Source organism: Somniosus microcephalus, chromosome 13 (genome assembly GCF_052327205.1).
Source record: "Somniosus microcephalus isolate GS21.2 chromosome 13, FLI_Smic_1.0, whole genome shotgun sequence".
Lineage (NCBI taxonomy): Eukaryota > Metazoa > Chordata > Chondrichthyes > Squaliformes > Somniosidae > Somniosus > Somniosus microcephalus.
In genome coordinates, this window is record NC_140999.1 from 134,465,458 (window position 1) to 134,492,197 (window position 26,740).

Below are 26,740 nucleotides of genomic sequence, written 5' to 3' on the forward strand. Positions count from 1 at the left end.
AGAGGTTTTGTAATGTTTAATTAAAATTGTTAGCTTTATGCTTCAGTTAACCTTGCATTGATTACAGTCATCCAGAGTGTTCAGAGGACCAGTTTTGAGTCAGAGAAACATTGGTCTGATTCCCATGGGAATCCTCCAATTTTGCACTCCTCCAATTCTGCCTTTTGCGCATCCCTGATTTGCATCGCTCTACCATTGGTGGCCGTGCCTTCAGCTCCCTTGGCCCTGAGCTCTGGAATTCCCTCCCTAAACTTCTGTGTCTCTCTACCTCTCTCTCCTCCTTGAAGATGCTCCTTAAAATCTGCCCATCTGTCCTAATATCTCCTGTGTGGCTCGATGTCAACTTTTGTTTGATGTAGTCCCTGTGAAACACCTTGGGATGTTTTTCCACGTTAAAAGTGCTTTTTAAAATCAAGTTGTTGTTGTTGTTGTTGAATGAGCTTGATTTTCAAGCACATCATCTTTTAATGTTGCTTTTCTCTGGTCAACTAATCAGCTAATTGTTTTGATGCAATAATCATGACATTGATTGTTCCTAATTATGGTAATTGTTTTGAGGCAAAGCTTGTGATAACTTCCAAATATTTGGTGGAAACCTGGGGGAAAAAAATACAATCCGACATTGAAACCAGGAGACAAACAAAAGAAAACTCCTTAAAAGGGTAGGTATTTACATGTTGATTTACATTGTGATCTTCCATGTTGAATACATTTGCTGGAATAATCTGAGAGTCCTTTGAACTATGGCAAATATTTGATTATCCGTTGATTTTCTTTGATGAGAAATGGTTCCCCTGATAACATGCATAATTTGGCAAGTAAATTGAATTTTTGGTGTACCAGAGTGATAAAAATATTAATTTAACATAAAGCAATAGATTAGATAACTTAGACACATGCGTTTAAAAGACATTGAAAGGCTGTGCCTAAGTCAGTGTCTCGGCAATATGTATTAAAGACATTTTTATGCAAATTATTTTGTCAAGGCAAAGAAATATCTTGCCTCAAATTTAGTTAGAAAGGTCCCATTAATCCAGCTTTCAGAGACATACAGCCTATACAAGCTGTAGAAGAGACTGCAGTGATATGAATTCCAAGACAATGCAATGCTGCCCTCTATCCATTCCTTTATGCTAAATAATGAGGGGCTCAATGTATCACACACAACTCTTAGAAGATCTAATATTTCACTTTAAATGCATCAAAGCATTATCTTTCAATGTGCATGGCCCACGCTCTTTCACTAAATGGTCATGTATGTCGGCCAAGCCATTTATATATTAATAAAAGTGTAAAAACACAGTGCCAGAAAGAGAACTGTCCAAATGAGAGACATTTGAAAAGTTATCTAAAAAAAAAGTCCTAAAATAACAGGGTTAGAACAAGCTTGATTGATGGTGAAGATGAAACCTCACCAACAGGGAGTGAGATGAAGGTGGGTCACCTGCTGAACTGTATTTAAGAAGATAGCAGTGTTGCTTCAAATTAACTAACCAATCGATACATCAAGGCACAACCACTCTGATAAGGCAATTACTCAATATTGTTTCTCTCTTAAAGGGACGTCATACTATAAACTTCACGTTTATCTAAAATTAAAGTCGTGGCTAGAATAATTCAGAATCCACTTTGAAATATCATAGAATCATACAACGCAGAAGGAGGCCATTCAGCCCATCATGCCTGTGCTGGCTCTTTGAAAGAGCTATCCAATTAGTCCCACTCCCCTATTCTTTCCCCATGGCCCAGCAAATTTTTACTTTTCAAGTACCACTCACAGTGGTGGTACTGGTGTTACCCCTATTGACTCGCTATAAGCATTGAATCATAGAAAGTTACAGCACGGAAGAAGGCCATTTCGGCCCATTGTGTCCACGCCGGCCAACAAAGAGCTATCCAGCCTAATCCCACTTCCCAGCTCTTGGTCCATAGCCCTGCAGGTTACAGCATCCCAAGTGCACATCCAAGTACTTTTTAAATGTGGTTAGGGTTCCTGCCTCTACCACATTTCCAGGCAGTGAGTTCCAGACCCCCGCAAACCTCTGGGTGAAGAAATTTCCCCTTAAATCCCCTCTAAACCTTCCACCAATTACTTTAAACCTGTGCCCCCTGGTTTTTGACCCCTCTGCTAAGGGAAATAGGTCTTTTCTATCCACTTTATCTATGCCCCTCGTAATTTTATACAACTCAATAAGGTCTCCCCTCAGCCTCCTCTGTTCCAAGGAAAACAGACCCAGCCTATCCAGTCTTTCCTCATAGCTAAGATTCTCTACTCCCGGCAACGTCCTTGTAAATCTCCTCTGTGTTGAGATACCGCGGCAAACGTGGGAGTCGAGACCAGAGTTGGTGAAACACAACTGCTTTAATCAACCTCATGGCAAAGAGAAACTGGAAAAGCCCGCGCAACCACTTAAATACTCCCCAGACAGGAAGTGCTCCCGGCAGCCTGTCCCTGCGGGAAACAAGTTGCTGGAGGAAAGGGCCCCCGGCTGGGGGCGTCTGCTTAAACTGTCCGTGCCGCTGTGAGTGGATTATTTCCAGTGGTGGCGTGTCGCCACAGAGCTCCCCCCAGAATCCGCTTAGGAGGAGTGGACGAGTCGTGATGATGGTCTAATGGTTCTGCCGGAGCGGCTCTGAGTGGTCGCCGGTCTAGTTGGTGGGGCCGGGCGGTTCGCCACCGGCTGTGCTGGCTTGCTGGCGGGACGGCCTCTAGTTGGAGGTCGGGGGTGGTGGCGTCGTTGAGGCGGCGGTAGTCCCCGCAGGGGCGCCAGCCTCCGCCGGGCTTGGGGGCGATGTGGAGGGGCGAGGCCCAAGGGCTGCTGGAGCGGCGGATGATGCCGAGTTGCTCCATGGTGGTGAACTCGGCCCGCGCGATTTCCAGCTTGGCCGGGTTGAGTCTGCGGGCGTGGGCAGAAACCAAGGGGCTGGTGGTGGGGATATAGTGCTCCACACCGTGTTTGGCGGCTTTGGCCGAAAAGGTCGGGTTAGTGAGGGCGGGAAACTCGGCTAGAAGTGCCGAGTAGTCGTCCGTGGCTCTGGCGAGGCAGTAGGTCGTCAGGCCGGCCGAACGGGCCGGGGTGAATGCGCCAGGGATGGGGGCCATAGTATTGATGTCGACGAGGCAGTGCCTCAGAATGTCGACAAGGAGGCCGTGGGCGCGTAGGAAGTCGGCGCCGATGAGTGGGCAGAGGACCCTGGCTGTGAGGAACTCCCAGCGGTAGCGGCGGCCTGCGAGGTCAAGCGTGACCATGCAGGTGCCGTATGTGCGGATGTCAGAGCCATTGGCTGCGGCCAGCGTGATACCCCATGCGCCACGTTGGATTTCGAGGGCGGAGGCGGGGGTGATGCTGTGCTGGGCCCCTGTGTCGCACAGAAATCGGCGGTTGGTGCTGTCGTTGGTGACGTACAGTAGAGGCCCCTTTTGCCCCGCGGCCATCATGGGGGCCGGTGCGGGGGGGGGTTTGAAAGTGCATGGTGGCGTGCAGCGTTGGGCCCTAGTGCCAAAACGGGTGTGGTAGTAGCAGTGACCCGGAGTGGTAGGGTGGTTGGGCCTAGTGGGCCGGGGAGACCGCGTGGTCGTTGCCGTGAGGTCGGGCGCGACGTCGCGGGCGGTCTGCGCAGAGAGCAGCCAGTCGGCCTTTTCGGCTATCTCATTCAGGTCCGTGGAGCCAGACTCCACAATGAGCGGGCGGATGCTGGAGGGGAGCTGCCGAATGAAAAGCGTGCGAAAGAGGGCGCCGGGGTTTTTGTCGTCCGAGAGGGACAGCAGGTGGGAAAGCAGATCCGATGGTGAAGCGTCACCAAGGCCGGGGAGGTCGAGGAGTTGGCAGTTGCGCTGTTAAGAGGACGCTTGAAATTTTTTAAGGAGCGCGGCCTTCAGATGTTCGTAATTGCCTTCCACTGGTGGATCCTGCAGCGCTGCCCAAACCTTGGGGACAGTGGCGTAGGTGAGAGAGGCGACGAGGTAGTCGTACTTCGTGGCGTCGACTGTAATGTTTTTCAGCCGGAATCTGGACTCGGCTTGAATGAACCAGGCCTCGGCCAGGTTCTCCCAAAAGTCCGGTAGTTTAACCGTGACTGCATTTGTATCCGCCATGCTAGCTTAGGATTCGTCCTGAGCATCAGTGTCACCAGTGTTGAGATACCGCGGCAAACGTGGGAGTCGAGACCAGAGTTGGTGAAACACAACTGCTTTAATCAACCTCATGGCAAAGAGAAACTGGAAAAGCCCGCGCAACCACTTAAATACTCCCCAGACAGGAAGTGCTCCCGGCAGCCTGTCCCTGTGGGAAACAAGTTGCTGGAGGAAAGGGCCCCCGGCTGGGGGCGTCTGCTTAAACTGTTCGTGCCGCCGTGAGCGGATTATGTCCAGTGGTGGCGTGTCGCCACATCTGTACCCTCTCTAGTGCAATCACATCTTTCCTGTAATGTGGTGACCAGAACTGCACGCAGTACTCTAGCTGAGGCCTAACTAGTGTTTTATACAGTTGAAGCATAATCCCCCTGCTCTTGTATTCTATTCCACGGCTAATAAAGGCAAGCATTCTGTATGCCTCCTTAATCACCTTATCTACCTGACCTGCTACCTTCAGGGATCCATGGACATGCACCCCAAGGTCACTTTGTTCCTCTACTCTACTCAGTGTCCTACCATTTAATGTGTATTCCCTTTCCTTGTTAGCCCTTTCCAAATGCATTACCCAAGTCCGGAGATTACTACCTTTGAGGTCCTACTTTTTAACCTCTTTCCTAGCACCCTAAACTCTGCCTGCAAGACCTCATCCCTCTTCCTACCTATGTCGTTGGTACCGATATGGACCATGACCTCTGGCTGTTCACCCTCCCCCCTCAGAATGCCCTGCAGCCGTTCAGTGATATCCTTGACCCTGGAACCAGGGAGGCAACATACCATCCTGGAGTCATGTTTGCGGCCGCAGAAACGCCTGTCTGCTTCCCTAACTATTGATCCCCTATCACTATTGCTCTCCCTCTCCTCTTCCCTCCTGCCTGTGCAGCTGGGCCTTCCATGGTGCTGTAGACTTGGCTCTGGCTGCACTTCCCAGAGGAACCATCGCCCTCACCAGTACTCAGCACCAAATACTGGTTGGTGAGCAAGATGGGCTCAGGGGACTCCTGCATTACCTGCCTGGTCCTCCTCTTCTGTCTGATGGTCACCCACTCCCTCTCTGCCTGCACACACTTAAGCTGCGGGGTGACCACCTCCCGACATGGGCTATTCACGTAGCTCTCAGCCTCGCAGATGCACAGCAGTGGCTGCAGCTGCCGCTCAAACTCCGTAACCCAGTGCTCGAGCTGCTGTAGCTGGCGACACGTCCCGCACATGTGGTCATCCAGACCACGGGAGGTGTCCAGGACTTCCCACATGGCACAGGATGTGCATTCCACAAGTGTGAGCTGCCCTGCCACACATGTAAAACCATCACAGATTGCAGGAACCCTAAACTTCAAACCCTCTGTATCATTAAAAGTTACATGAAACAGCGCTGACATTTAAATTGATTTGATTGTATTTATTATTAAATGTTAATTTTTGAAACGCATGCACAAACGCAGCAGCAGCGGTTAGGTAACTTTGAAAATAATTCATTTGGCCACTAAAATGTCAGGACACTTTAGAGAATTTCAAATGCCCATCAGTAACAAAGGTGCGAGAGTTTAATGAATTGTCCAAACTAGGAGGTGCGCTTAATTCGTTGTAAGTGGCACCTTTGAAATTGGTTTCTATGCTGATGGCAAATGGTGAGTATTGCCTGGTATAAACGATTGCCCAGCATAAGCATGGGCGCTATAAGTGGTGAGGACTATGGGGGAAAAATTCGGTTGCTTTGCTCCTCCGGCGCTAACAGGTCAGAAAGCAACTAGCACCCGGGTGTGGCGATGTTTGCGCCACTAGCGAAATTGACCAGACATTTTGCGGCGGCGCTAAATACTACCGCCACGATCTCCTGCGCCCGCAGATTGTGATGTCAGTCGAGCGTGCAACACCCCCAACCAGATATTGAGTGGCGCCCCCTGCCTTACCACCTGCTGCTAGCAACAACAGGTTGAGGGGAACGTTTTGCAGTCGGGAAGGGACTGGGCGAGCACTATTTAAAGATGACCGCTTCCTGACGTTTTTTGTCGGCGACATTTTTGCACCACGCATTCTGAGAGAGCCCTACATGCAGAATTCTGCCGAAGCATCCTTCGCACCCAAAGAAAAACGCCAACAAATGCATGCAGAGCCGAACTAGGCAGATACCCACTGATAATAAACATCCAAAAACGAGCACTAAACTTCCTAAATCACCTCAAATCTAGCTCCCCAGACACCCTTCATTTCAAAGCCTTTCAGACCCAAGAGCTAAACCCAGAAAAGAGTCCCCTGAGTCAGCTGCTACTGAAACTAAGTACTCAGCCGGACCCTGACCAGCCCCAGACCAACACAGCCGTCCAAACACCAATCCGAGTGAACCAAATCATTAAAAAATGCAAAGAAACCTACCTGGAACATTGGAACAAAATAACCAAAAGCCAAAGCAGATTAGAATGTTACCGGGCCCTAAAAAGAGAATATAAACTGGCAGACTACCTCACGACCATCAGAGACACAAAACAGAGACAGACCCTCACCAGGTACAGACTAAGCGACCACCAACTGGAAATTGAAAAAGGCAGATACAAGAAATCCTGGCAGCCTAGAGAGAATAGAATATGCGATCAATGTCTGGCTGGCGAGGTTGAAACAGAAATGCATTTCCTCCTAAAATGCGAAAAATTCAACACATCAAGAAACATATTATTCAACAAGCTAAGCCAAACAACCCCAGATTTCAAGGAATTGGATGATCTGTCAAAATTGAGATTAGTCCTAGGAGAAGGAGACAGACCATACCTTGGGGCTAAATATGTAACAACATGTCACAACCTGAGGACTGTTTAAAAGTAAGACTGTTTAAAATTAATATTGAACGTACCAAATGAAGTAGAAAGACTGTTTAAAATTAATATTGTTTAAAAGTAATATTGTATATACCCAACAAATGTCAAATCGATTGACACCTACAGAATGTTGGAAAACTGTACCTTTTTGCTATGTAAGCTTTGGCAATATGGTTCTCTGTAAACTTTCATGCCAATAAAGCATTTGAACTGAACTGAACTGAGAGAGACTTCTGGAGAGATTCAATGCTGTGTGAAGGAGTTTTGGGTACTGAGCTGCACTTTGCAGGTTCATTTTGATTTGACCTTTCTTGTATCGATTTAGAAGAGACTGTGGGGTCTGCACTCTGAGCTCTTTCCCTGGGCCTCTCCATTGTTCTTTCCAGCAGAATTGATGTACAGGTCTCTCCAGGCCAAGATTCAAGGCTGCAATGAGCAGGGTGTGGATGGAGAGCAAGATCGACCCTTCCCTTTAAGAACTGGCCGGCGCCAGTGTGTCTGTGTTCCATTGCTGACTGACCTCACATAAGCTTCACCAGCGCTCTGACGTAGCGCCTCGCTCCTCGGAGTTAGCGCCTTAAGAGAGGTGTGTAGCGCCTGATTTAGTGCTCCAATCACCTCCAGGGGCGATAGAAGCCAAGTTTGCAGTCGAAGGTGATAATTAGCACCAGGCGCTAAACTTTGAGCCCGGCCGATAATTGCACCCCAAACAGGGCGATACCGAATTTTTCTCCCTTGGGCTAGAAATTTGGTAGCTTTTTGCAATGACACCCACAGAATTCAGTCGGCATTTAGCGCCGGCGCTAACACTTACCGCCTGGCCTTGTGGCTCAGACTGTGACGTCAATGAATGTGCAATGCCCTGTTAGTGCCCCAGATGCGAAATTCAGTCGCTTCCCCCGACTTACCGCCTGGCGCTGAGAATGACAGAAATAGCAGGCGTTGATACCTAGGATTGCCGCTCCTGGGGTGCTATTTAAAGGGATCAGCTATCGAGTCATTGGGAGGTCAGATTCATTGCTGGCTTGTCAGATAGAGTTTTGGCTGCAATCACATTTTCTCCACCTTTGCTTTGTTGCTGCTCTAACAGTTTCTTCACTTGTATTGCTCTGAACATTTCCAACTGCTCTTTTCTCTCATTTATGGGGGCTGTACTGGCACTCTACCTTGCCCCCCAGCAACTACATCAGAGGCAGCGGCTGCAGAGACAGAGATTGCCAAATGTGGCCAGAGGTAGGAGGAGGGCCGACAGACCTCGCAACAGGAGGCCTTACCCTCCCAGGGTTTTCCGAGAGCACTTCTCCTACATTCATCTCTCAGAGGAGCAGTGCCTTAAAAGGCTTCGCTTCAGCAAGGAGGTGGTCACAGAGCTCGGCCACCTCCTGCAGCCAGAACTCCAGCCTCAGCTCAGGACCAGGACATCTCTCTCAGTGGCAGTTAAGGTCACAGTCACTCTCAATTTCTATGCCAGCGGCTCCTTCCAGGCTTTAACAGGAGATATTGCAAACATTTCCCAGTTTTCCGTCCATTGCTGCATCCGGGAGGTAACAGACGCGCTCTACAGAAGGAGAAGGGAGTACATCTCATTCCCCATGACCAGAGAGAAACAGGAATAATGCTCATGTGGCTTTGCAAGGATAGCAGGCTTCCTCATGGTTCAAGGCGCCATTGACTGCACCAACATGGCATTGCGGGCACCTCATCACAATGCAGAGGTGTTCCGTAATCGCAAAGGCTACCAATCTCTGAATGCTCAGTTGGTGTGCGATCACAGACAGCTCATCCTCGCCGTCAATGCCCGCTATCCTGACAGCAGCCACGATATATTCATCCTGCGACAGACTGGTGTCCCAGCACTGTTCCATCCACCACATGAAGCTCTCGGCTGGCTGCTCAGAGACAAGGGTTTTCCACTCGCCACCTGGCTGATGACACCCTTCCACAGCCCCAACACTCCTGCTCAGCACGCATACAATGACAGCAATAGTGCCTCCAGGAACCTGATCGAACACCTTATTGGGGTGCTAAAGCAACGGTTCCGCTGCCTTATCCACTCTGGAGGAGCCTTGCAGTACTCCCCTGATCGAGTCTCCCTTTTCATTGTTGTGTGTTGCACGTTGCACAACCTGGCCATTCTGAGGGCCCAGCCATTGTCACCAGGGATTGCAGGTCCACCTCAGGAGGAGGAAGAGGGAGAGGAGGAGGAGGAGGATGAAGAGGAGGAAGAGCAGCAGCAACGGAGGAGGGGGGCACTCAATCTTGCTTCTGTAAGGGCCATGCGTGAGCACCTCATTAGACACTGTTTACAATAAATGATGAATCATATGGTGTTTGCGCAGCACAACCACATCATTACATTCAGCTCGCAGCCCCTATCACCGGGCAAAGGTCAAATGAGAAACATCACAAAATGTGCAATGTCAAATGAACAATTTATTATCAAACACAACTCTCTCTTATGAAACACAACTATTCATAAACAAATACAACCATTTATCAACAAACACAACTCTTTATAAAACTGAACAATTTGTTACCACACACAAATATTCATGTACAAGCACTATTTGTCGACAAACACAATGGCCCAGTAATTCCGGTCACAACACGTGAGTACGGACGGGGTACTCACGCGTGTGCCCGGAGGAATTGCCGGTTTTCAGCATGCACAGCGCATGCGCTGAAAACCGGCATTTCCTGTCCTCTGACCCAAGAGTTAAGAGGCAGAATGCGCGCGACTGCACAGGCAGCGCGTGCGCAGTGAAATTCCTTTTTTTTTTCAGAGTTGCGCATGTGTAAAGGCCTCCGGTCTTTACGCATTGAAAAACCACACGTAAGTACTTAGGGCTAGATTTTCAGTATAGGCAGTTTTGGGGCGCTAGCTTTAGCGCCCGCCCGAAGTTAGCGCCCGCCCCAAAGTAGCGCCCCGTTGCCGGGAATTCAGTGGCTTCGCCCTAAGAGGTTGGTGGAGCGCTAAAAGAGGCGTTCCACTACTCTCTTTAGGCGCTAAGCCGGCGGTCCAGAGGGATAGCGCCCAGGCGGGGCGCAGCACGGGTGCGGTCATTTTTGCACTGACAGCAGACCCCGTGGTGCCGACCAGCTCTTAAAGGGGGAAGGGACGAATTGGTCTGCTGCCACGCCCTGCACACTGCAGCCTTGCAAAGAGGCCTCAACACTACTGCTCAGCCCCAGGGAGTCATGGCAACGCCAGAGAAGGCCCGTCAGCGTGCCCTGCGCTTCTCAGAGGGTGATCTGGACATAATGGTCACAGCTCTGGAGGTGAGGCGCAAGATCTTGTTTCCAGAGAGTGGGAGGAATCCAACCCACCACGACTACACCAAAGCCTGGAAGCAGATCGCCCAGAGGGTGACGTTCACCGGCGAGGCCCCCAGGACCCACAAACAATGCCGTAAGAAATACAACGATCTGACCAGGATTGTGAGGGTGAGTAGCCTTTCCAGTCTCCTCCTCATTCTTGCATGTACACCTGACATGATGGGCAAAGGGACCTGAAAGTCCTATTGGCCAGCCCTCAGCCAGCAGCATTGGGACAGTCATGAGCATCAAATGGCCATTCGGCACTCTACACTTTGGCCAAGCTATTCCACCATGGGAGGCAGTGCACACTACATCAGGGCTTCACTCTGTCCAAGCTATTCCACCATGGGAGGCAGTGCACACTACATCAGGGCTTCACTCTGTCCAAGCTATTCCACCATGGGAGGCAGTGCACACTACATCAGGGCTTCACTGCGCACTTACAGCCCGTCCTTTCTCTTGCAGGCTAAAGTAGCGTTTAATCGCCAGGCCCATGCCAGGGGTGGCCGCGCCAAGCTGCAGAAGCTCACTCGGCTGGAGGAGCGCGTGTGTGTGCTCATGGGAGCCCGTGTGATTGTCCCCACAGCGTGCGGTGTATCCGACCCTCCACTGCCCGGCAATGGTAAGGACCTCGCCTTTTGGCCCTCTCGCGTCGCACTGGCCCATCCGAGCTACCTCCTTTGCCACTGTCCCACCAATGCGCTGAATCCCACCAGTCCTAACTCCCTCGCTGACGCCGTCTCCTCACTCTGAAGCTACTCTTGTGCATTCCTGCTTTCAGCTGGTGACGACCAGGACCCTGAGGCTGCCAGTGACAGCACCTCCAACCAGGAGGAGGAGGAGGAGCAAGCCGGACCTTCGGGGGAACAGTCACGTCCCGCAGGAGAGGAGGAAATGCTTGACACCTCCTCACTGGACGAGTGCCTGGAGGAACTGTCGCAGGGCAATGCAGCTTCTGGGACCAGTGGCGTCCAGCCACCCAGCAGCCGTGCGCGTGGCCCGCGGCCTTCCCCCCAAAGGGGGGAAGGATCAGAGGGGAGTGCTGCTGCTCGGCACACTCGCCGTCACCAACGCGGCAAGGGTCCCCTAGTTCGGCCCCCTCCTCCCCAGCGGGAGAGTCGCGACTCCAGTCCGGACACCTTCACTTCGGAGGAGGAGCGGAAGCTCGATCAGATGGCCGACGACTCGGACCGGCGCCACACGGAGCTCATGAGCGTGGTGGGGCGCATGCCTGAGGCCATCGAGTCGCTGGCGACCAGTGTGCGCGAGTTCGGGGCAGCAACTGCCGCGACTGGCCGCATGCTAACTGGTGCCGTCAAGACCCTGGCGGATGTGATGCGCGCGCACACCAGGACCACAGGGCCACTCACTGCTGCCACACGCGCTGTCTCAGGCAGGCATCGCCAGGGCAGGCGCCGCGCTGGACCATCCCAGCAAGCCGGCCGTCGGCTGATTGCTGCGGATCCTGCAGTGCGGGCCCGACCGAGTGCCACCGCGCCACAGCACCAGCCAGCGCATCCCAGACGCCAGCTGGCCCACATTGCGCCATCCGTCGCCGCCATTCCCCCTCTGGGGCGTCGACGGCAAGCGGCTGCAGCTGATGGTGGCCAGGCTCAGGTGCGCCACTCAGCAGACGGCCCCTCGAGGCCCAAACGCCGTGTAGGCCGCCCCCCAGCGGCATCTGGCGGAAGGGCATCTGAGCCTCAGGCGCCTTCCCCCAGCCTCGCAGCAGCCACTGGGCAGAGCTTGCGAAGGAGCAGCAGGCAGGGCAGGGGAGGCAAAATGCTGGCCAAGGTCTCGCCCTCGCGGGCCACTCAGTAGAGGGTGTGGCCAGCTTTCCTTTAATATGGCGGTGGCCATCTTTATTTTGCCCATGGTTGTGCTTTTGGAGGGCTTTTTTTTTGCGTTAGGCCGACGTTGAGGCCCGGTTTCAATAAAGGTGGAGTGGCTCCTCCCCAGTTTGTGGGAGTGAGTCGTTTGTTGGGCTTTTTGTGGGGCCCGTTTATTGTTTTTGGGGATTCATGTGGGAAGGGCTTTTCATTTTTGTGTAATAAAAAATTATCTTTATTCATGCAGTCTCCATGGTTGTTCTTCTTAGTGTTTGTTGGCTTCGCCGGCTGAGGGCTTGCAGAGCGGCTGCATTCATCTTCCCTCATGGCCCCTGGCCATTCCCTGACAGGGGGCTTAGAAGTACCGTGTAATAAGGTGGCGTCGTGCGGCCCTTGGCCCTGGTCGCTCCCTCCTGGGAACGTACTCCTGCTCCTCCTCCTCCTCCTCCTCCTCATGCTCCTCCTGCTCCTCCTCCTGAGGTGCTGGTCCAACGTCAGGTGGCAGTGCCTGAGTCCTGCGGATAGCCAGGTTGTGTAGCATGCAGCAAACCACCACAAATTGGGAGACCCGGTCCGGCGAATACTGGAGAGCTCCTCCGGAGCGATCAAGGCAGCGGAACCGCTGCTTGAGGACCCCAATAGTTAGCTCGATGATGTTGCGGGTGGTTTGATGGCTCTCGTTGTAGGCCTCTTCAGCAGCGGTCCTGGGCGCGCGGAGCGGGGTCATGAGCCAGGTGCACAAAGGATAGCCTTTGTCCCCGAGTAGCCATCCTCTTGGGGGAGGCTGTGCCTGGAACATGTCATGCACAGTACTCTGCCGCAGGATAAAGGCATCGTGGCTGCTGCCTGGGAAGCTGGCATTGACTGCCATGATGCGCTGCTTGTGGTCACAGACCAGCTGCACATTCAGAGAATGGTAGCCCTTCCTGTTGCGATACTGCTCGCCATGCTCCAGAGGGGCCCGCAAAGCCACATGCGTACAGTCAATGGCGCCCTGCACCAAGGGGAATTCCCCGAGTCTGGAAAATCCCAATGCGCGCTGATGCTGGCTCTCCAGGGCCATGGGGAAGGAGATGAATTGGCTTCTCCTTCTGAACAGTGCTTCGGTCACCTGGCGGATGCAGCGATGCGCGCCGTACTGGGAGATGTTTGCTATGTCCCCAGCAGCGTATTGGAAGGAGCCGGTGGCATAGAAGTTCAATGCCACTGTCACCTTCACTTCCACCGACAGAGACGTCCTGCACCTGAGCTTTGGCCGCAGATCTCGGCGAAGCAGGTGGCATATCTCTGCAATCACCCCCTTTCGGAATCGGAGCCTTTTAACACATCGCGCGGCACTCATGTTTAGGTAGGAGCGCTGCTGGCGGTATAGCCTGACTGGGTAAGGCCTACGTGGCCGACGCCTGTAGCCCCCTCTGCCTCTAGCCAGGGCTGCCCCTCTCACAATACGTCTGCGAGCCCTACGGACATGGAGCTGCAGCTCCGCATTGGCACCCCATGCAACCCCCATCAAATCCTGGCAAACACTCTAATTTCCAAATGGCCACTTGCAGCGCTGTTGCCTGAGTCCAAAAATACCTGGCTCTTGCTGCTTGAAACCAGTTAGCTATCCTCCTTGTTGTGTCTCCAGAAATGCGTTGCACAAGACTGTTTTCTGAAAAAAGGATGGCCTTTATACTGGAGAGGACGTTCCCTTTAATTAGCGCCCCCCGGGGCCCGCGCTGGTTGTGTTGCGTTCCTTTTTCCAAACGCTCCGGCCGCCCGCCGCACAATGGGGCGGTCCGACTGAAGTTTGCAATCGGGGCGGCCAAAGGGCGTTGCACGAGGATGTGACGTCATTTTCTGCGCGCGCATCCGGGCGGGCGCTAAACTTTGCGCCGGCGCTAACGGGCAACTTAATTTGGGGCGGAGCGCAAACTGCGCTGCGCCCGGGCGCTACACGCATAGCGCCCGGAAATCACTTCTCTTAAGGCGCTAACTGCTGGCGCAAGCTACTGAAAATCTAGCCCTTAGTTTTTCAGGTAAGTGGGCTTTTAGTACAATTGAGAATTTTTTTTTCCACAGGTTTGTTATTTTTAAAGAATTTACAGTAAGGTAAGTTTAGTTTTAGCCCCGATTTAAAAAAAAAAAATTTTTTTCAAATTTTAAAATTATTGTTTAAAATAGTTTTTCAGAGTTCTTTATTGTTCATTTAAGTAGTGCAATGTTTTTTTAAATTTTCTTTCAGGTTTAAGTAGTGTTTTGGGGCCAGGAGTTTTCATGAGTTTGACAGCTCTTTCTGTCAAACTCATGAATGAGTTTCCCCTCCCCTGATTGGCTGCACAGTGTTCACCTGATCCCAGCCGGCACATCGCACTAACTACACCGCTGGATAAGGTAAGCACATCGCGCCGACATCTGAACCAGGCCAGTGGCAGGAAATGCAAGCAGGCCGGCGCGCAGGGTGAGTGCAGATCGGGGGCTTGCACGCGCGGCAAGCGCCCGATCCTAATTTCAGGGCCATTATATTTACAAGCACATCAATTTATTAACACACACTACCCCCATTTTCTACTAAAGTATTTTTTACTCCCCCTTCTTCAATGATTTCCCCCCCTTTTGAATTCCCCCCTCCCAACCCTACTGCTTCTCCATAATGTGGCCCCAGTGGCTGCAACAAGGTTGGTAGAAGGCTGCTGACTCTGGGAGCCAGAGACTGCAGATGGCCTTGCAGGATGCCCTCGACTAGCTTTGGGCCTGGAGGGCCTGGCTGCAGGTTGCACCACCGCAGCATGGACAGCAGCAGTCTGGGATGGCTGGGTTACAGGCTGCGACAAGTGGAATGGCAAAGCGGCAGTGGTGGGAGCAGGAATGCTGTCCTCCTGAGAGAGGACAGCACCTTCCTGCTCGACTGACACACTGCCACTCCCCTGGGGCAGAACCACAGCATCCGGAGCAATCTGCTCGAGCACAGATTGTTGGCCTGCTGCAGCGCTGTGAGATCCCCGGTGGACTGTGGGCGACCCAGGGAAGATAGCAGCAGTCAACGCTTGCGTGGCATCAATCTGAGACTGCATGAGGGCAATCTGAGACCGGATGCCAGCAACCACTGACTCCATTACAGCACTAAACTATTGCGTTGCTTCGGCCTGTGCTGCAATAGCTGCTGCCACCTCATCCATGACGTGCGGCACGAGGCCTGGGTCTCCACGGTCTCTCTGTGAGTCGACCATCCTCTGCAAAGTGCCAAGGATGGGCTCGATGGTGTGTGCAGAGGTGAGTGCAATGCTGGAGGCGGACTCCTCCACGCTCCTAGCCAGTGCATCCATGCACTCGGGCACCCTTCCCGTTGCACCCATGACTTCGGTGTGCATGCCCATCGACCGTCTGGTCATCGCCTCCACATCAAGTTCCTCATCTGAGTCCTGTGCAGCAGAACTCGCGCGTGAACTCACCCTCCGGGGAGATGGCCCCCGGAGCTTCCCTTTCCCTGTGGCGTTGATGCAGGCCGCTGGGCCCCGGGGATTCACCCACATCAGACCCTTGTACTAGGCTCCCCTCCAGCGACCGCTTCGCCTCATTATCGGAGCTAGAGCCTTCGGGAGACACAGGCAATGAGGCTCTGGCATGTTCTTCCTCCTCTTCTCCCACATCGCTGCCACTGGAAGGCTGAGGGACAGGCTGGTCATATGGTGGCTGATCATCTGAAAGCATAAAGGCACATGAGTGGGGTTAAGGTCAGGGGAGGGGGGCAGGATTGGAGCAAGGAATGAAGACAATGGCCTAGAAATTCAGTTGCGTTCACCAGCCGTTAGCGCCATAAGAGGAGTAGATCTCGAGCGCTAGGCACTTAGCGGCCGGGCACAGAACGATCTGCGCCTACGCCCAACTTCAGTAGACATTTAGCGCCGGCGCAAAGTGTTTGCGTGCGCTCAGCTGCGCGCGCAACTTATGACGTCATTTCGTCGTGCAACGCCCTTTGTGCGCCCCAAACCGGAACTTCAGTGGCGCCCGCCCAATGTGGGCGTGGCGCTGTTAAGAACTGTGAAGTGGAACGCAGCAGAGGCCCTGCGGGCCTCGGGGAGCGCTAATTAAAGGGCACTTAGACTGAACTATAAAGGCCAGCCATTTTGCTGCAATGACTTTAGTGCAACGGATTTCTGGACAGAGACCAAGGAAGAGACCTTACTGATTTGGGCCAACATAGGAGAGGTATTTTTGGCTTCTGGCCAGAGCTTGGAAATTTGACTCATTGTGATTTCACTGTTTGCAAGTATATTATGGGGGCTGCATGGGGTTCCAACCCTCAGTTCCAGCATTATGTGCGAAGGGCTCGCAGACGCTGTGTGAGAGGGGCAGCCATGCCTAGACGCAGAGGGGCCATCAGGCGTCGGTAACGTAGGCCTTACCCACTCAGGGAATACCGCCAGCAGGTGTCCTATCTCACCATGACTGCCGCGCAGTGTGTTAAGAGGCTGCGCTTCAGAAGGGAGGTGGTTGCAGAGATCTGCCAGCTGCTTCACAGAGATCTGCGTCCACAGCTGATGTGCAGGACGTCTCTGTCGGTGGAAGTGAAGGTCACGGTGGCTCTGAACTTTTATGCAAGCGGCTCCTTCCAAGCCGCTGCTGGGGACATAGCTAACATCTCCCAGTTCGCCGTGCATCGCTGCATCCAGCAGGTCACCGATGCCCTTTTCACAAGGAGACACCAATTCATCTCCTTCCCCATGACCCTAGAGAGGCAGGAGCAGCGTGCAGTCGGATTTGTGAGGATCGCCAACTTCCCCATGGTGCAGGGCGCCATTGACTGCACGCATGTGGCTTTGCGGGCACCTATCGACAATGCCGAGGATTACCGCAACCGGAAGGGCTACCATTCCCTCAATGTACAGCTAGTGTGTGACCACAGGCAGCGCATCCTAGCTGTCAATGCCCGCTTTCCAGGCAGCAGCCACGATGCATTTATCCTGCGCCAGACTACTGTGGCTGACATGTTCCAGGCACAGCCTCCCCCAAGAGGATGGCTTATCGGGGACAAAGGCTATCCTTTGTGTACATGGCTCATGACCCCGCTCCGCGCGCCCAGGACCCCTGCTGAGGAGGCATACAACGAAAGCCATCAAGCCACAAGGAACATCATAGAGCAAACGATTGGCATCCTCAAGCAACGGTTCCGCTGCCTGGATCGCTCCGGCGGATCTCTGCAGTATTCGCCGGATAGAGTCTCCCAGTTCGTCGTCGTTTGCTGCATGCTGCACAACCTGGCTATCCGCAGGACTCAGGCACTGCCACCTCACGTTGGACCACCACCTCAGGAGGACGAGCAGGAGGACCATGAGGAGGAGGAGGAGGAGGAGGAGGAGTACCAGCCCAGGAGGGAGCCTCAAGGTCCAATGGCCGTCCGTCGGCTGCTTATTGAACGACACTTCTAGGCCCCCTGTCAGGGAATGGCTTGTGGCAATGAAGGCACATGAATGCAGCCGCTCCGCAAGCCCTCAGCCGGTTAACGCAACAACCACTTGAAACATCACACATGGACAAGCTGAATAAAGAAAAAGCTTTATTGAACAAACTCAGGGCCCTTCCCACATGAAACCCAAAAACACACAACACCCCCAAAAAACAGTCAAAAACATATCTCACTCCCACAACCTGGGGAGGAATAACAAAACTTGTCCATCCAAATGGCCTTCATCCTCGGCCTTACCAAAAGAACCCCCCCCATAGACAGCACAAGCACCCCCATATAAAAAAACATTTGCCTTCATCCTCGGCCTTACCAAAAGAACCCCCCCCATAGACAGCACAAGCACCCCCATATAAAAAAACATTTGCCAACACACTCTACTTTGTGTGCCGAGAGGGCGAGTCCTTGTCCAGCCTTTTCCGGCCCCTGGCCGACCTGCTGCTCCGCCTCAACCTGGGCCCTGTGGGTGTTGCAAGGCTGGGGGAAGGCTCCTGAGGGGCACATTGCGTGACGGCAGATGCCCATGTGGGTCGGCCTAGACAAGCTCTGGCCCTCGAGGGGCCGGCTGCTGACTGCTGCAGCTGTGGCTGGGCAGCATCAGTCTCTCCAGCAGCTCGTCGCAGCTTTGCTGGGGGAGTGGCAGTGGCGGCTGCAACAATGGGGGCAAGCTGGCTGATGCCAGGCGCTCGCTGGTCACCAGAGACACTGGCACTCGGCCGGGTTGGCACTGCAGCAAGTGCAGCAATCTGGTGAAGGCCAGACCGCTGTGCTGCAGCAGCGCGGCAGGTGCCCGGGCGATGCATGCGTGACACAGCGAGTGTGGCAGCAGTGAGTGCCCGTACTGCCCTGGTCTGTGCCCGCATCAGACCAGCCAGTGACTGCACGGCACCACTGATCAACTGTCCACTCGCTGCCTGTGCCGCCCTGAAGTCGTCCCGACTCGCGTCCTGTGCTGCCCTGAATTCGGCCCGACTCGCGTCCTGTGATGCCCCGAATTCAGCCCGACTCGCGTCCTGTGATGCCCCGAATTGTTCGAGACCCCTGGCCTGTGCTGCCGCGAGTTGTTCGAAACCCCTGGCCTGTGAGGCCCCGAAATCGGACACACTATGAGCCAGGGACTCAATGGCCTCAGGCAACCGTGCCACAACCCCCATGAGCTCTGTGTGCCGACGATCCGAGTCCGCGGACATTTGATCAAGGAGGCGCACCTCCTGGGCGAGGACCGTCTCCGGACTGGAGGCCGGACTCTCCCTCTGGGGAGAAGGCCGCCGAGCTGCCCGACCCTTCCCGCGTGGCTGGACGCCACTGGGCACAGGAGCTACACTCCCCTGCAACACTTCCCCCCTCTGGGGAGAAGGCAGCCGAGCTGCCCGACCCTTCCCGCGTGGCTGGACGCCACTGGGCACAGGAGCTACACCCCCCTGCAACACTTCCCCCTGGCTCTCCTCCAGGGAAGACGTGTCCCCTCCATTGCCATCCCCTGGCGCGGATGAGGGTTCCCCCGATGTGCCGCCTTCCTCTTGCTCCTCCTCGTCCTCCTCTTCCGAGGGACTGACACTCGCAGCTTCAGGGACCTCCTCCTCACCAGCTGAAAGCAGGAAGGCACAAGAGTAGCTTTAGAGTGAGGACAGGGCATCAGCGAGGGAGGCATGAGTGGTGGCATTCTGCGCATTGGTCGGACAGTGGCAAAGGATGTAGATCTGAAGCGCAAGGGGAATGAGAGAGGTCCAAACGGTCATGTCCTTACCATTGGGGCCCAGCACAGGGTCGGCATCTCCAATTGCAACGGGGCCAATCACCCGGGCACCCATGACTCGACCCACGCGCTCCTCCAGGTCACTGAGCTGCTGGAACTGGGCACGGCCTCCCCTGGTGACAGTCCGGCTCTTCAGATTCTGGGCCAGCTTGGCCTGCAAGAGAAAGGACGGCCTCTAAGTACAGTGTGGTGCCCTGTTGTTGTGTGCACTGCCTCCCATGGTCGAATAGCTTGGCCAGTGTGGTGCCCTGTTGTTGTGTGCACTGCCTCCCATGGTGGAATAGCTTGGCCAGTGTGTAAAGTGCAGAAAGTGCAATTGATGTTCATGCCAGTGCCATAGCTGCTGGATGAGGGTTGGCCATTAGGCCTTTGAGGTCCCTTTGCCCATAATGTGAGGTGCACATGCAAGGATGAGGAGGACACTGGAAAGTGTACTCACCCTGACAATCCGAGTGAGGTCGTTAAACTTTTTCCGGCATTGGACACCAGTCCTGGGGACATCGCTGTTGGCTGTGACCCTCTGGGCGATTTCCCTCCAGGCTCTCCTGTACACCCTCTTGGGAGGCTTCTTGCCACTGTCCGGGAACAAGATATGGCTTCTCTTCTCCAAAGCCCTAACCAGCACCTTTAAATCATGGGCAGAGAAGCGCTGCGCTCGCTCACGGGCCCTCTGCATCCTTCCTGGTGCTATTTCTCTCCAGTAGCAGTGTTTAGGCCTAGCTGGAGGGCTGCAGTATCCAGGACGTGGCAGCAGACCAAGTCGACCCTTCCCCCTTTAAGAGCTGGCCGGCGCCAGGGTGTCTGCTGTCAATCAAAACATGACCGCACCTGCGCTGCGCCCGGCCTCGGCGGTATCAGTCTGCACCGCCGGCTTAGCGCCTAAAGATAGGCGTGCAACGCCAGTTTTAGCGCTCGAGCAAACTCCTTGGCCAAAGCTACTGAATATCGGCGAAGTGGCCTCCACTTTCCGGCGGGCGCAAACTTTAGCGGCCGCCCGACTTTACCGCCCCAAAAGTGGCTATACTGAATTTCTAGGCCAATGGCCCAGAACTTCGGGTCTCCACGGGTGAGTACGCACGGGGTACTCACCCGTAGGCCCAATGGAAGTGCCGGTTTCTTGCATGCACTGCGCATGCGTGGGTAACCGGCTCTTCCGTTCCCCTGAAAGATGGGTTCAGAGTTCGAACGTGTGCACAGGAGAGGCTGCGCGTGCGCATCAAACTTACATTTTTTTTGCAGGTTATTTAGAGGGAGGGTAAGTCTCCAGAATTTACACATTTAAAAAGCAGTCACAAGGCCTGCTTTTTACAAGGTAAGTGATGAATTAATTAAAATTAAAACATTTTTTCCACAGGTTTATTATTTGTAAATACTTTAAAACAAGGTAAGTTTATTTTTAGCCCCGTTATAAAATAAAATTATTTTTTTCAAAAATTTAAATTATTGTTTAAAATAGTTATTTCATGTAATTTATAGTTTATTTAAAAAATGTGATGTATTTTTTTAATTTATTTGAAAATTTAGTGATGTTTTGGGTCTTATAGTATTTATAGGTTTGACAGGTCTTCCTGTCAAACTTATGAATGAAGCATTCCCTACTACCATTGTCTCTCCATGGCCCACGTGATCCCAGGGGACGCTTCAAACTAACAGCGCCCCTGGGATACGCAAGCACTGCATGCTGGCAGTTGGAGCAGGCCCAGGATCGGAATTCCACGGGGGCCCACAGCTCAACGGCCGGCGCGCAAGGTAAGTGCAGGTCGGAGGCTTGCACCCGCAGGAAGCCTCCGACCCGAATTTCTGGGCCAGTATATTTAGATGGAAAGTGGTGTGAGGGGGAAGTGATATGAGAGAAGAGGGAGAGGTGATGAACATACTGTTGTTGTCCCCAAGGGGGTCAATGTCTCTGACAGCTGCAGCGCCCACGATCTGGGCCCCAATGATGCTGCCCACTGGCTCCTCTAGGTCTGTAAGGGGTTGCAGGTCCGCCTCACCTCCTTCCATTCGTTGCTACTCCCTCCTGGTGTGAGCAAGTTTGGCCTGCAAGTAAAAGGAAAGCGTGAGTGTGCAGCCTACCATTGTTGAATAGCTGTTAATGTATGCAAGGCGTGAGATGTGGATGTGACTTTTATTAGGTGGGCATAGTTGGTGGCTGAGTGTTAGGGATGTGATGGTTTATACAGTGTGCGCACAGAGTGAGGTTGAGATGGTGGCATGCAGAGGATTTTGAAGCATCTACTCACCCTGACCACCCGAGTGAGGTTGTTGAATTTCTTCCGGCACTGGTGAGAATTCTGTGGACCACACTTCTGGCCAACACATCCTGGGCGATCTCCCTCCACATCCTAAACACCTGTGGCAATGGCCTCCTGCCAGTGTTCGGGAAGAACACTGCCCGTCGGCATTCCACGGCCGTAATCAGAGTCTCCAAGGTGTGGTCGCTGAACCGGCGAGCTCTCTCCCTGGGCCTCTGAGCAGCCATGAGATTTGTGGTTGATGGTTTGCAGCTCCTTGCAGGCCCAGGTCACAAGCAGCAATGATCAGGGTGAGGCTGTGCAGCATGACTGAACCTTCCACTTAAGAACTGGAAGGCGCCAGGCTGTCTGACTACTTTCTAATAGACAGCACCAGAACTTGATTAGTGCTCTGAAGGTAGCATCCCGCTTTCCGACGTTAGAGCCCTAAGTGAAGTGTTTAGCGCTTGATTTAGCGCTCCAGTTCCCTCTTGGGGCGCTAAAACTCAATTTCGCAGTCGCCGGTGCTAATTAGCGCCGGGCGCTAAAGTTAGCATCCAGGGGATGTTAATGCCCCAAAATGGTCGGTACTGATTTTTTCCCCCTTAGTATTAGCAAGTTATTTGATCTTGGAGAATGCCACAGCTGAGTATGAATCTGTCCTCAACAGCAGGGATCACTCAACAGCAATCAGAAGCAAGATCACTCGAGATTTTTCTTTTCCCCTAGCTGAGGAAAGTAATAGCAAACTCAGCAGACCAGGTTTTGTGCCTGGGACTCTCCTGACCTGTACAGCTCAGCACAAACCCATTAAACACTGAAGAGCTTGTGTCTGCTAAACTGTGCATCAAACTATAGAACTCTGATGGCACTGCAGGTACTCTACAGACAGCAGTCATACTGCCAACTGCACCTTGTGTTTAGCTGAATAACAAGCTCTACAGTCTGGGCATCTCATTCCTTAATATTAGGAGAATGCAGCCTTCAGTGTCTGCTTTCTTCTACATTACAAAATAAGTCTATGACGTTCGCAGGAGGTCCAATGGACATGCCATTACATAACATTAAACTAGATGTGAATAGATTAGTTAAATTGAAAGATATCTTAAAATGTATGAATGCTCTGATTAAATATCATCCAGATTTCAAAGAGTGCTTACTAGATGTTTATTTTGAATATTGCAATTGAAAATATTATCACAAATTATAATTATAAAAAAACAGAATGTGGGTCATTTGGCTGCCCTGGGGGAGAGAATTTTACAAATAAAAACAGTTCATTTAATTTTTGAAAATGCTACACAATAATTGTGTTTGAAACACATTGGTGCTGAAATTCTTCAGGGTTTCTCCCAGCCTCCCACCAGAGTACAGTGGGAAACCAGCAAAACCCACAGTGGAGACCCAGTCTCTTCTCTATCCAGGGCTTTCCTGACTTTCTTGTAAAGGGTGGGACCTCCATGTGCCCTTTGTAAGGCAAATTAAAGCTTGATGGAAGTGCATAGATTTGGGCAGTGTCTTCCCACTCCTGAGCACAAAAATCTAAGCTGACACTCCACTGCAGTACTGGGGGAGCTGAGGTGTTAAATCGAGGCCCCATCTGCCCTTTCAGGTGAATGTAAAAGATCCCATGGCAGTATTTCAAAGAAGAGTAGAGACGTTCTCCCCAGTGTTCTGGTCAATATTTATCCCTCAACCAACATAACAAAATCAGGTTATATGGTCATTATCAAATTGCTGTTTGTTGGACCTTGCTGTTGTAAGAATATAGGCTTATTTAGAGGGATAAAGTAATGCAAGAGTCAAATAACCCTAAGCTTTTTGCTAGAACTGCTATTCTGCAAAATTCTCTGTTTTCATACACTCAGGATGATGAGAAAGAAAGAAAGAAAGAAAGAAAGAAAGAAAGAAAGAAAGATAGAAAGAAAGAAAGACAGACAGACAGACATACAGACAGACAGACAGACAGACCACCGGACGTCTTAAAGTGCTTTACAGCCAATGAAGTACTTTTTGGAGTGGAGTCACTGTTGTAATGTGGGAAACACGGCAGCCAATTTGCGCACAGCAAGCTCCCACAAACAGCAATGTGATAATGACCAGATAATCTGTTTTTTTGTTATGTTGGTTGAAGAATAAATATTGGCCAGGACACCGGGGATAACTCCCCTGCTCTTCTTCTTTTACGCCAACCTGGGAGAGCAGACGGGGCCTCGGTTTAATGTCTCATCCGAAAGACGACACCTCCGACAGTGTAGCACTCCCTCAGCACAGTACTGGAGTGTCAGCCAACCTTTATATGCTGAAGTCCCTGGAGTGGGACTTGAACCCACAACCTTCTGACTAAGTGTCCTTGTTATTGCAAAAACTAGCTATCTACAGCGAGATATCTCTTATCCCTTATGTCTGGGGGAATGCACTGAAAACTTTTGATATTTGTTGAAATATAATCAAATATAATCCCCTTTTACTATTATTGAGTATTAAGCTTTGCTAGGTTACAGTTTAATATTAAGGTTGCTAGTCTATTGTTTTATTACTTTAGTTTTATTTCTCCTCTGATAGAATTAGGGAAAAGCTGTTAAATCTAAGTTTTATTCACGGTTAGAACTCTTGTTGTCATCAAGGTTCATGGGTTGCGTCATCAACTGTGAAAACAGAAAAAGCTTATGCTAAGTCCATAAACAGATAAGGGAGGCCCAAGACAGAACTTGCCGTGCCTATGATTGGATGGATTTTCCCGCAGTCCCGGTTTTTGGGCTATATCCTATAGGGGGTTTGGATCATTCTCAATGTAGAAGGGCCAAGGGGGACACCGGACAGGTGTAGACGCATATGTGAGTAGAAGGTATGAGGAATGAGTCACACCTTCTACCCAAAGGACAATAACGGATAATATATTTTTCAATTGTACTTTGTAAACTGCTGCTCAAATACTGTAATGTATTAAGTCTCAATTATGCTTAAATAAAAATCATAGCTGTTAACAATATGAAGTCAGCTTCGATCTGTTGAACAGACAGTCCAAAGGGACTTCAAATGTATTATATTGTGCATAAATTGGCCACCGTGTTTCCTACGATACAACAGTGGCTACACTTCAAAAGTACTTCATTGGCTGTAAAGCACTTTGGGACAACTGAAGGTTGTGAAAGGCGCTGTATAAATGCAAGTCTTTCTTTTTACAACCAATACACGACGTGAGCAGAAGAACGCCGCCCTCCACAAGTGCGTGTGAGGGCCATACCGGTGTATCCAGTACAACCAAGCAGCCTGCACCCCTGATGACTTCAGAACCTTTCTTTTACTCTGAGGGGAGAATGCATCAAGGCTTGGGGGGGGGGGCGAAGAGGTGAGGGGCGTTTGGGTAACTCCTCCCCCAGGGCAGCCAAACGGCCCATATTCTGTGGACATGGGGAAGACAGGTACAAAAAATGTGGATGTAGTGCTGCTTGCACCTGCCTGTGCTGTGCTAACGAGGTGCCCTCCTACTGGCCCCACAAATTCAAAAGGGGCGAATGCTGGAGGGCACCATCAGGCCATCCCAGCATATCTGCTTAATTGAGACCCAAGAGATTTCAGGGCCTTTCTATGCATTAAACCCAAGGATCAAATTCTTCATTCTCTCAACAGACTTCAACAAGCTATAATCACACTGTGCATTAACCTATTCAGTTGAAACACCTTTATCCGTTATCTTAACAAGGCGAGTAAAGGAGTTCTTCCCATTATCTGCATACCTAATCCATACCATTTAATATTCTGCCAGTAATCTCAAGTCCCACTTGATGCTGCACTATCCAACTGCCTGTGTGTCAGCAAGTCATGGATAAGGCAGAACTTCCTCCAACTAAACATTTGCATGTCCAAAACCCTTTTGTTTTTTTCTTGCCAGAAACTCTACACCCTAGCCCTGATTCCATCTCCATCCCTGGCTGCTTGGTCAGCCTAAACCTAACAATGTACATGTCAGTGTCTTGTTCAACACTGAGGTGAGCTTCAAAGCTCAAAGCCAGTCCATCACCAAGATTGCCATTTCCATCTCTGCAATGTCACCTGCCTTCACCCCAACCTTACTCCTTCTCGTTGCTGAAATCCTCATCCATGGCTTTGTTACCTCCAGGCTCAATTTCTCCAATGCTGTCATCACCAACCTCCTGATCTCCACTTAACATAAACTCCAACTGATCCAAAACTTGACTACCAAATCCTATCCTGTACTAAGTTCCACCTACATATCACCCCAATCCTCACAGATCACCTTTGGCTTTCCACTCAGTTTTGTAAACACAAACAATGCGTTTCTGATAATATAGGTTAAAGTTGTCAGCTTTCATCATATCTGACAGTAGACTTCTCAGCTGGTTAATACTGACAGTAGATTTTTCAGGCTGCTAACTTATTTATAAAGAAACATAAGACTTCCAATGTCAAATACAGAAAAGTACTTTTGTGAAAGAACACTGACGACCAGGAAGACAACCTATCAACACCTTGTATAAAAATAGACAAGCACTATGACTGAAGTAACACCTATTATAGACAGCTTCTAAACACCATAAGCTTTTTTTCTGCTCTGCTTTAGCTACCAAAATGCAGTTTGGGATTGCGTTGACAGAAATAGAATCACAATACAATATTGTGCAAGCTAGTCAGAAAGGTAGACCTCATCCTTTACATTATGTATTCAAACTGAAAAATGAGTAATTCTTCACAGTCTGGTGTTTACCAACTTCTGCACAGAGATGTGGGGAGTGTTGTTGCAGTCTACGTTTGCCATGGTTACATTTTCAGAAGTTAAAAGGAAAAACAGGGGGTGGGGTGGGGAGGTAAAATGATTTGGGATGTAATGAATTAAAAAGAGAAAGAACTGCAGGGAAAAAGTGTTCATTAAAAAAGGACGACAATCTATGGAGAGACGGTTAAGGCAAAGAGTTTTGCACTGGCTGTTTCCATCACTCAGCTTGAAATGTTGTCTAACACATGAAGCTATTGGAGAAACTTGTGGAGCAACAAGAATCGTCAGTGATTCCCAGAGGGAATAGTCTGGATGGTGCATAAAATGGGAATGTTTCAATCACTGGGAATGGAAGGTCCTGATAAGCAGAAAGCAAATAACAAGTCATTTAAGTAATGAAACTGTAATCATGGGAGAGTGTCTTTACGTAATATTAGAATCAATACTTCCAACTACTTTTAAATTACTCACTCTCTT

At 51.2% G+C, this 26,740-nt stretch overlaps 1 protein-coding gene across 1 annotated transcript in view; it reads right to left on the reverse strand.

Annotated features, from left to right (window-relative positions):
* LOC147108604 (uncharacterized) overlaps positions 1 to 25,865 on the reverse strand; it is a 67,514-nt gene extending 41,649 nt beyond the window's left edge. The window contains exons 1-3 of the mRNA XM_086004287.1: positions 25,787 to 25,865; positions 15,618 to 15,772; positions 15,201 to 15,493 (exon numbers count right to left, since the gene is read on the reverse strand). Coding sequence (XP_085860413.1) covers positions 15,201 to 15,493; positions 15,618 to 15,772; positions 25,787 to 25,865 — 527 coding nt within the window. The remainder of the gene's footprint in view (positions 1 to 15,200; positions 15,494 to 15,617; positions 15,773 to 25,786) is intronic.
* Positions 25,866 to 26,740: the final 875 nt, after the last annotated feature.